Source organism: Phaseolus vulgaris, chromosome 9 (genome assembly GCF_051622355.1).
Source record: "Phaseolus vulgaris cultivar YP4 chromosome 9, ASM5162235v1, whole genome shotgun sequence".
Lineage (NCBI taxonomy): Eukaryota > Viridiplantae > Streptophyta > Magnoliopsida > Fabales > Fabaceae > Phaseolus > Phaseolus vulgaris.
The window spans coordinates 32,752,047-32,762,745 of NC_143506.1; the positions used below are offsets into that span (position 1 = coordinate 32,752,047).

Below are 10,699 nucleotides of genomic sequence, written 5' to 3' on the forward strand. Positions count from 1 at the left end.
CTCAAATAAATATAAATAAATAAATTTTTTATTGTTTTAATTTATTTAAATAATAAATGTTTTATTCTATTTTATTTATACTCCACTTATTTTGTTGGAAAATTTAATTAAGAGATGAAATTTCACTTGTTTATTATCAAAAAGGGTGTTTTTAATTAAGTAAATAGGTAACTTATTCAAGTTGTTTTAGTTTGAAATTTTATTAAAGTCGTGTAAACTTAAGACGACTTAGCTAAAATGAAGTGAAGTTGTGTGATCTAGGAACAATTTCAATGTTTATGGTGAAGTTGTATGGAACAATATGACTTTTCTTAGTGCGATAAATTTATTTTAGCAGATTAAGTGGAGTTATACTAAGTCATGATGATTTTTGTTATTGAAGGTTAATAATAAAGTCATGTGAAGCCTAAGTTTTTTCTACTCTAAATGTTATTTTAATTTGTTACATAAGTAAAAGATGAGTTTGGGTTCAACTTTAATCTATTAAGTTTAACTTTTTTTACTTTAAAAATTATCTTAATTCATTAGAGTATGATAGGTTTAGAGTATTTCTTAGAATATGAATTAATTAACTTGTAATTGGTTTACTATTATGGACTTATCATTGATCTATAGTCATATTTAGTATGTAGTATGTTGTAGAATTTTTTTGAGTTACATCTAATTATGTAATTGATAAAATATAATAATAACATTATTGGAGATTTGAGTGGAGCAAAAAATATGTAACATAAAGATGGATAAATTTGAAATGACATCATTTAAGGAAAATAGCAAAACTTTAAGCCATAATTAACAAAACATATCTCAAGACTTATATATGAGAAGACTCTATTATCATAAAAAAATAATTAAAAAAACACAAACTGCCTCAATAAGAAATCAATTTGAGAATAAGAAAAGACTTGTAATTCAATAATCATCTCTCAAATGGATTTGTGATGTCATTGTCCATAACATGTCTTTTCTTCACTCTAAATGGATTGTCAATATTGGATCATCAATATTGGATCAGTAGAAGGAGTGACTTTCGGCTAGCCTAGTTGAAAAAGAGTTGGGTTCATGATAGATTTTACTTCAAATTTTGTTGTGATTTTCATTCTTTTATGTATGAAGGAATCCTTTTTGACATATGAGAAATAATCTTACTACTACATTACAACAATAAAAGGCTCACGAACATGAGAGGCAAAGTATTGATAAGGGAAGAACATATATATTTGTCTTTAAAAAAAAAGATGGAAGATTTGTTCACTTTGTTTTCAGAACTGATTGACGTGATATTTACTTATTTGTGGATATTATTGTTAAAAAGTGGGTTTAAGTTCCCACAAAATTAACTTTTATAGGAAGGTTTGTCTTTACTTATATATTGTAATTTAGTCTTATTTCTAGTCAACATGTATTTTCAACATACCCCTACGTGGGACTACATATTTATAGGTGGTCTAATAATGACGCGATAGCAGGTTACACAATAAGTTCAAAATGTCTTCCTAGGATAAACTATGATACCATGTCATTAAATTCTTTGTTGATAAAAAAAAACCATATCACTAAAGTGGGTTTAAGTCTACATCATTGCAAGATTGACTTGTAAAATGAAGTTTACTCGCATTTATATAATGCAATTTGACTTTATCTCTAATTGACATTGAATTTTCAACAATAGTTATATTATCATGCATTAATGTGTAAACTTCGTTATGCGGTAATATTAATTTTAGTCATAAAACTTTTATGCTTTTTAATTCTTTTCTTTAATATTTGTTTTTCTTTATTATATTTTTTTAGTATGATTTATCATTTTTCAATGATTGTATTAATACAAAAGTACAATACGTACATAAAAAAATATGTTGCTTAACAATAACACAACAATAAACAAAAACATAAGATTGAAGAAATTACTTTTATTAATACCAAATGGTCTATACATAGAGTCTACTCACAATACCGTGTGTGTCGTTTGAGTTCTTAAAGCCTTTATATAGTCCTTAGACTAAGGAGTAATAGAAAATCGTTCAAAACAATAAAATCGCTAAGATAGTTACAACAAACACGTACTAGATGATCTCACCCATCTTAACACTACTAAATTGTTCCTAATAGACGATTTTCTTCTCCTTTGCATTAAACAATCTAACCAAACCGTCTGACTAAGCTCTTCAACAGATAGTTTGTTGTATATGATTTAGAATCGATCTTCACAATTTTTCACCTTGAGTTCAAATCATTGAAGAGCATCCAACTTCAACTTTCTTTCTCGTTAAACGAAAAATTAACTAGATCCAGACAATATCTAAACCTTAATCTTGGCAAAGACTTCATAAGCACTTATGAGACTATCTTCTTGATCATGACCTTCCCAAACTCAATAATGTCTCTCATCAAGTGCAGTTTGATGTCTATGTGCTTTGTCCTCTCGTGGTATTGCTTGATTTCTTCCTCTGCTCTCCCCTAGTCCCAATTTTCTTCTTTTACAAAAACAACATCTTTACTGATAATAATGTTCTTTGAGATTGGATCATATAACCTACATACCTTGGACTCATCACTAACTCTTAGGAAGAGACATTTTCTACTCTTATAGTCTAGCTTAGTCCTCCTTTGATCCAAAAAAATGGACTCCGCCATAGGGTTCTCACCATTCCAAGCCTCTTTTAGAGTCTTGTTTTCAACTGCTATTGTTGGACATCGATTCTAAATATGCACACAACATTTTACAGCCTCAAGCAAAAACAAACTTTAGGGACTTGCTTCACATTTAACATGGAGAAAAACATTCATAATTGTCTTGTTTATTTTTTGTTTCAGCCACTCTGTTTTGCTGAGGAGTATAAGATGCAGTCAAATGTTTACTGATGTTGTGTGATTGACAAAACTCTTCAAACCCCAATTTGTCCTTAAACAAGCTATGTATGCACCTATCTCTTTTTCAACACCAGCCTTGAACTTTTTAAATGTACACACACTTTTGACTTCTCATGTAAGAAATATACCTAAGTTTTACAAGTTAAATCATCGATAAAACTTGGCTAAATGTACCTCTGTTGGGTTAGTTTCCTGAGTTACTTTCAACACATGCTTCTCCTCTTGGTATCCCTATATGCTTTGTTCATGTACAAATAGACTCCCATGCAACTAATCAATGCATAAAGTACTTAAATCATTGGACTCCTCTATTTTCCGAACAACATAATTGAACTTGGTCGTCAATGATATAAGTATCTTACTAACCATTGTACTTTTGCTCCATTGTCTTACCATTTGACTTCATCTTACTCACTAGCGTCAAGGTTCGTGCCAAGAAGTTGTAAACTTTTTCACCTTCTTTCATAGTAAGCAACTCAAACTCTCATGAAGTTGTGCTCTTCTTTTTCTTGTGGATCCTTGATACTTTTGTCCAGTGTCAATGCATGAACTCCATCGTCCACCACAAATGTTTTTAAAATTATAAATATAAATGAAGTACTATAAATGTACTCTTTATTTCGTATTTTGATTGAAAATTATTAAAAAAACAAAACAGTATAGGACTTCTCTCTTATTTAATAACTCTTAAATTTTAGTTTTCTATAAAATTTAATTGATAAAAAAGAGTGTATTAAAAATTTGTGATATAAAATATTTTTTAACAATTTATTAAATTAAATTTAATCTATACTAAATTATATGAGCTAATTAATGTGTTAATATAATTTCTTAAACACGCTACAACCATGGGTCCCATAAAACTGAATTGATGAGAACAATATTCCTCTATTGATGATACCCCGACCAAGAAAAAATATTAGAAGCTGGCAACTATTGTCAGCTTCTTAACAATATTTTTCTCCTAATGAATAAACAGTTTATGATGTCCAAAAACTAACTAGTAGCAGACAAAAACTTCTAACACTACCTATACCTAAGGTAATAATGGTCTTGCTCAACAATTTTAGATCAAGATATGTTGTCTAGGTAAACAGTATATCCCACCAGTTAGCACGTTTGTCTGTATTGAACTGTTATGTGCATCTGTTGTAACCTTCATAAGAGGAATGTACAAATGCCTGAATTCAAGTTAATTTTGCTTCTTCACTTTGGCCTTCTGTCCTTGGAGTTGCGCAATCCACAGTTATTCCTGTATTCAAAGGAAAATTGCACCTCATATAACAAGAATTGTGCTCAAACTCACAATAATGCAAGTGCTTAAATGTGGTATGCTGTAAACAAAACTATAAAACACTATGAGTGAACAACACAGTGCTGCAACATTGTGGTAATCAAGATTTCTCACTATTAGTAACAAAGTTAAGTGCTCTAAAGATAGTAGCATCATATTGTTTTTAAACTGACTAAATTTCTAACAATTTCTTTTAATAGAATTTCTTACAATTTAATATATTAGAAATCGAGTCCTAATTATTTGATTTAAAAATTATATTGTAATCAACTGCGTGTTCACATATACTCAGTATATATAACAAAGGAAAATTTACTCCAGATTTTCTAGTTTTCAGCATTACAAGAGTTCATTTAACATTACGAAGACATCTATCTGATGCTAAAATATATCTTATCTCTAATCATGATTGCTTTTAAGTTTTTAAACAGAAATAATTGAAACAAAACAAAGGGTTAATCGTTCATGCGGCTTTCAAGTGCATACATGATGACTTCTTTTAAGTAAGAGGTAAGAAACATCACCATTATCTCCCTATCCCATTTATAAAACTAAATCAATTATCCCAAAGCATATTGGGCCAGAGGTTCTTTTTTTTCTTGGGAGGGGAGATAGAAGCAGCTTCTCAATTGAATTATTTAGGTTTAACTCAAACTCACATGAAAATGCTGTCATATGTGAGATGAAAAGGAAATGTCATTTCACTCAAAGACATGCAAAAGACAAAATATGTAAAGCCAGATGTTTTTTTCTTTCTTTTCTATAGTGGGAGGGGGATAGAAGCAACTTATCAATTGAATTATTTAGATTTAATTCAAACTTTCATGAAAATGTTGGCATATGTGAAATGGAAAAAGGTGATACTATTTTATGCAAAGACATGCAAAAGACGAAAAAGGTCAAGCCAAAGAATCTCCAGTAACTGCTCTCCATAGTTCCATACCTTGATTTGGCGGAGAAACAGAACTTTCCGCTGCTGCAGGTTCCAGGATATTAGCATCACAGTTTGGTGCATCACTCGTTTGTCTTGAAATTTCACAATTGAAAAATGGCACATTTATTTGATCACCAATTTGAATTTCACCTTTGGAACTTGTCACATCATTGGATCCATCATTTTCCAAGCTCTCAATTAAGGATTTTGGTGCGTCATTTTTCTCACCACTGTCCTTTTTCTCATCACTGTTTAGATTCAAGGAACTAGCTTCTGGTTCCGGGTCGACAGAAACCTGAAGGATATTCATGGATGTGTAAGTAAGAAAGAAACCTTACCAAAGACTCACGTTACATTCCAGGGATACTCCTTATTAGTTAGGTATCCATTTGGGAACATTAGAAACCATCTAGGACTCCATAACTCAACCTTAGAATTAGATTCATGCACATTAACTGGCGGGTGACTTTTCATTCACATACACCACTAGAGCCAGGGAAATAGTCTCCCTGTGTGGAAACTCTAAGAATGTTTATTTTGTGAGATCACTATCTTGAATTGAACATAATTTAACACACGGCAAGAAAGGAAAAACTTTAGTGTTGGTACAAATATCCCACCAAGGTATTAAATAAATTAGATCATGACCAACTATATCTCAGGTAAGGTTACATAGAAAAGGATTTCAGGATTCAACCCATAATACATAGGAAAAAAAATCAATATTTAGTGGCAATCCAGAGCTTTTCTTGCATGCAGACAGAGCCTGTGTGGGTATACACCACTTACAACCATGTGCAAGTCCTATTAATTTTATGGGCATAGTGCCTACATGCACAACACTTATGGACAAACCAGGCACTGGACACTGAAAATTTTATTCAGCAATTGAAAAATCTCAAATTCTCATAAACTTCACCCTGCAAACAGAATCTAAAACCGTTTATAAGATCACATTTATAATCAACTTCGTTCCAATAACAAAACTCAACTGAAACTATCAATTTTAAATTTTTAATTATTCCCTGTTGGTGCCTCTACATAAAATTTTAGAGCCACTAATCTGGCCCACATATAGAATTCAATTCAACAGAAGTAAAATAAAAAAACTACTTGACCTTAAAGGACTCAGCAGCAGTTGTCGGGATACTTGATACAGCAATAGTATCTGCTTCATTATGGCGTTCAAGAAATTCTAAACTCTCTGTCCGTAATTCCTGTTGATCTTCCCTTTTGTCTTGCCTGAGCACTGTAGAAGTTGTTACATTGTTTGATTGCATAAGAATATCATCTGAAGCAGCAACAGTTTCAATTTCACTAGCAGTCCTTTTCCTGTTGAGAACCAAGCACTATGTTAAAACCAATTTTTCCAAAAGGGAGATTCATTGTAGTGAAAATTTGTAAAGAGAAAGACATACCTATTGGAAGTATTAGCAACTGAACTAAGAATGTTTGGCTTGTTTGAAAACAGAATTCCACGAAGATGCTTTCCATCAATAACAGTTTCAATAGTATATCCTGTTGAGTTTTTTTCCGTAACTTTGGCATGAAACACTCTCTGTCCCAGATGCATGGGTTGCCTTACTGGGGTATTTAGTTTACCTGTAAACATGATGCTCGATACTTAGATTCGCACTTTGAATGGAAATAACTAAACACCATTTTCCATTCTTTTAATCCAGGCCCATAACGAAACACCATTTTCCATCTTTTAGAACTTATAAAACTTTACAAAATATCAGCTTGCCACAACTAAGGTACATGTCTCAGAATAAACACACAAAGTAGTCGGAGAATCTAACTATATTTTGAGTGCAGCCAAGAAGACCAATCCTCACTACCTTAACATTATCCACACAAAATGGTAGAAGACCAAGAAAATACATTAACAAGAGAGCACGCAATATAAGCTGTGATATACATTGGACAGACTTCCAAAATCCAATGTACCAAGAATGACAGGAAAACATATCACTTCAAGGAAAAACAAGACTTTGTTATATTCCTCAGAACGTTCATATATAAGCAAATTCTCACTTAGTTGGCTATAGTTCAAGATTTTCATGGGATGGTTACCATCAGCATTAACTCCATATCCACACAGAATTGGGTTTTGGACAAGATTGAGATTCTGCCCTTGACATTTCAGCTTCAATTGCTTCCTTAAGGAAAGCTTATCTAGTCTGGGATCTCTTTCCCGTGCAATCCCTAAAAATTCAGAAATATATTAGAAACACGATTCTGTGACATACTTCTTAATCTGCAGAAATTTTACAATCAAAATTTTCCTCAGTATATACAGGAAAAAGTTTACTCTTAGCTCAACCTGTGTATAGGTAATACATATCATCCAGGGCCTCCAGATTTCTATTACAACCTCCCAAGAGCACAAGAACACCACTCATATGTGGATCTAAACAGTCACCAGCAACAGAAAATCTAGCAGAAGGACCATTAGGTGTAGTTGCCACCTTCGTCCACACACCAGTCTCTGTTTTCAGTCAGAAATGAAAAATTATATAGGGCACAAATTTAAAGCATGAACAAACAATAAATATTTACTATGCACACTAGTACAATTAAAAAGTTTGACCTCCTGTTTCAGTGTTTATCAGACTTAGAGACAAATATCGATATTAGACATACCAATGTCAAGCATATACAAGTCGTTGTATAGGCTTTGAGCTTCCGTAAAGCCCCCAAACACAAACAAGTATTTGCCGAAAGAAACTGTACAATGACCAGCTCGAGGTGGCAATGATTGGCTAGACGTACACACTTTGCTCCAGATAAGAGTATCTGCATTTACAGAAGATTCTAGTAAATTCTACTCCGATAAATATCCCCTTTCTTGCACAAATATTCAATAAGTGCACCAAAAGTATAATGCTTATATAAAAGGATACAACAATTACCAGTATCTAGGACATGAACATCAGACAGATAATAATCTTGTTCATCTTCACCACCTGCCACAATAAGTTTGTTTTTCCAAGATGAGCAAGTGTGGCTATCTCGAGGAGATGGTGGAGTGCCTGATGTTATAGCACGCATCCACATATATGTTTCTACAAGTGAAAAGATGAAAAGGAATCATTAGTATATTTGTCATCTTATCCATTAATGAAAAACTGCAAAGTACTAATGCAAATGGAATTATACAGAACAGAGTAAATAGTAGAACAACCAAACAGTGCAGCCTTCCTTGCATTTCATTCACAACTGAAATTATAATGAACCTCTAGAATCAAGACAAAAAGCATAACTATTCCATTTCCACCAATGTACTAGAATATAATAATTACGATAAGAAATCTTTAACAATTTTGTCACACTATATCAACATATGTGACTGTGTGAGGTCTCATGAATTTTAAGGGTAAAAATTGAAAAGTGAATTAGTTAGATAAATAAATGGTAGTCTGCGATAAAGAAAAGTCACCTGTATTCAATATGTAAAGGTCATTGTAGTACACATCATCAGTATTATTTGAATATCTCCCACAACCACCAAACACAAATAGTCGTTTGCCAATAACTGCAGAAGCATGACCCTCCCGTGCATCTGGTGCTTCCCCTCTCACAGTTGGAAAAATCCATGTATGTGAAGCTAAGATAGTTTAACAATAGTGAGTGTCATGAAGTGAAACAGTTACTGTACACCACAGGGTGTACATAAGTAGATCATCACTATGGTGTAAAAATTAGTCTAATAACATTCCCTTTCCACATTAAAAATACCAGAATAATGACTCACCAGTGTCTAGAATGTGCAAATCATTCAGCAGCCTGGTCCCATCTGTACCCCCAAACACAAAAAGATTATCGCCAACAACCGAGCAACTATGGCTGTCCCTAGGAGAAGGTGGGGTCCCTTTAACAGCTGGTTCACTCCAAATCCGCCTCACTGCAAATCACCAACATGAGCCATAAAATAGCTGCAGATAACAGAATAAATGGATAGAAACACTTCAAAAATAACGCAAACACCACGAAGCACAAAACAAAACTACTACACCATCAAACAGTAAACAAGTTACCAAAATCTATTTTCCCAAACCTTCTAGGTCTATGTTGTACCTTTATTACGGTGTACAGCAGAAAAAAAAAAAGATCTCATTACCACCTCGTCAAAACAAAATATAATTAAAATATATAACAAATAAATAATAAACAATGCACTCAACCTAAAAGGTATAGGATGCCCCAATAAAGAATGCATTCGATCATAAGATTCAAGAACAACAGGGACCCCACCCATAACAGAAATTAAAAGATGAAAACATGAAAAAATATAATGTAACCATGCTTAGTGAACAGTACCAAGCACAAAATGACAATGCAAGCAAAGTTAAGAAGAAAAATCAATCTTTATAACTAAAAACGATATCAAGATTTAAAGAAACAAAAACAATAATACTCAGACACAATAAAAGAGAAAGATTGTGGAATTTACGAGTGTCGAAGACGTGAACTTGGTTGGTCTGACAGTTAAATTTGCCGTAACCACCGAAGAGATAAAGAAGTCTGCCATCTCTAACCGCGTTACACGTGTGGCCCCACCTCTTCCCTGGTCCTTCTCCTCCTGTAACCTTTACCTTTTCCCACCTCATTTTCCCCCTCTTCTTCAAAAATGGTTAAACAAAACAAAACGCACTACCCCACTAAAAAAGAATCAAGCTTTTTCTCTTCAATTTTTAATCTTCCCTAACCTGAGAGACAGGAGAAAGTGTGTGAATATTAAAGAATACAGAAAGAGATTTTGGGATTTGTGATTATTTTTTGTTCATGCAAAACAAAAATAAATAAATAAATAAAATGTGTATCACTGATATCACTGTCACAAGACAAAAATTGAAAAAAAAAATGTATATAGCATAACAAGGTGAGTGAAGATGGGTTAAAGAATACAAACCAGGAAGGGGTAAAGACTGAATACTGATAACAGTTCTCCAGAATCTGATCAGTGAGAGAGGATTAAAGAAGACATTGGAATTTTAATTTTGATATTATTTTCTTCAATGTTATTTTTCTTTCAAGGTTAAATATTTGTTAATTGGAAATTATACTTCTTATTATTCTATAATTTTGTTCTGGTCTGCTTTACATGGTTTGACCAAGTGTGTGTACTGATTCATTTAATTTATTATTACAAGATTGCATTTATTAAGCCTTAAATTTTTTGTAAAATATTTTTTCCAAATTTATTTTATATTTGTAATGGTGAGATATTGGATAGTAACTCTAGACTGTTGAGAGTTTTTCATTGTATAATAAATAAATGAATTAATTGAATTGTTTCTTTACATAATAAATAAATAGATTCATAGTATATATATATATATATATATAATAATAGTAATAATAAATAATTTTACCGTTTCTTTTCAAAGAAAATTTAGTAATTCTTTTACACAATAGAAAAACATAATTTAAATTAAGTTTATTTTTTTAAAAAAATGTTTTAAACACTTTCTCTCTCTAAGTAACATCTAGATTAGTATTTTATAGGAATATAACTTAACTTCCCTTTTAAGTTCATTTTTAAAATGATTTGTTGTGAGGAAATTTGTTCAATCATTCTGAATTTGTTTAGC

At 32.0% G+C, this 10,699-nt stretch overlaps 1 protein-coding gene across 3 annotated transcripts; it reads right to left on the reverse strand.

The window, feature by feature from the left end:
* Nucleotides 1-3,742: 3,742 nt before the first annotated feature.
* On the reverse strand, nucleotides 3,743-10,139 carry LOC137822520 (uncharacterized). Of its 3 annotated transcripts, XM_068627417.2 has the most exons (12): nucleotides 10,018-10,139; nucleotides 9,559-9,814; nucleotides 8,860-9,009; nucleotides 8,545-8,712; nucleotides 8,018-8,170; nucleotides 7,749-7,901; nucleotides 7,429-7,593; nucleotides 7,179-7,310; nucleotides 6,521-6,704; nucleotides 6,221-6,434; nucleotides 5,112-5,397; nucleotides 3,743-4,126 (listed from the first exon to the last, which is right to left on the reverse strand). In XM_068627417.2, the coding sequence occupies exons 2-12, from the start codon at nucleotides 9,713-9,715 to the stop codon at nucleotides 4,062-4,064; spliced, it is 1,827 nt and encodes a 608-aa protein (XP_068483518.1). In that variant the 5' UTR covers nucleotides 9,716-9,814; nucleotides 10,018-10,139; the 3' UTR covers nucleotides 3,743-4,061. The 3 variants fall into 3 exon arrangements, with proteins under 3 accessions (XP_068483518.1, XP_068483517.1, XP_090152015.1); XM_068627416.2 differs by lacking the exon at nucleotides 10,018-10,139 and having other exon boundaries at nucleotides 9,559-10,013; XM_090295889.1 differs by lacking the exons at nucleotides 8,545-8,712; nucleotides 8,860-9,009; nucleotides 9,559-9,814; nucleotides 10,018-10,139 and adding an exon at nucleotides 8,265-8,294.
* Nucleotides 10,140-10,699: the final 560 nt, after the last annotated feature.

Coding starts and splice junctions, on each gene's coding strand:
- LOC137822520 (XM_068627417.2), bottom strand. CDS start 9,715: ATGAGGTGGGAAAAGGTAAAGGTTACAGGAGGAGAAGGACCAGGGAAG. Junction 7,594..7,748: donor CTTGTATATGCTTGACATTG/GTATGTCTAATA, acceptor GACTGAAAACAG/AGACTGGTGTGTGGACGAAG. Junction 7,311..7,428: donor TATGTATTACCTATACACAG/GTTGAGCTAAGA, acceptor CTGAATTTTTAG/GGATTGCACGGGAAAGAGAT.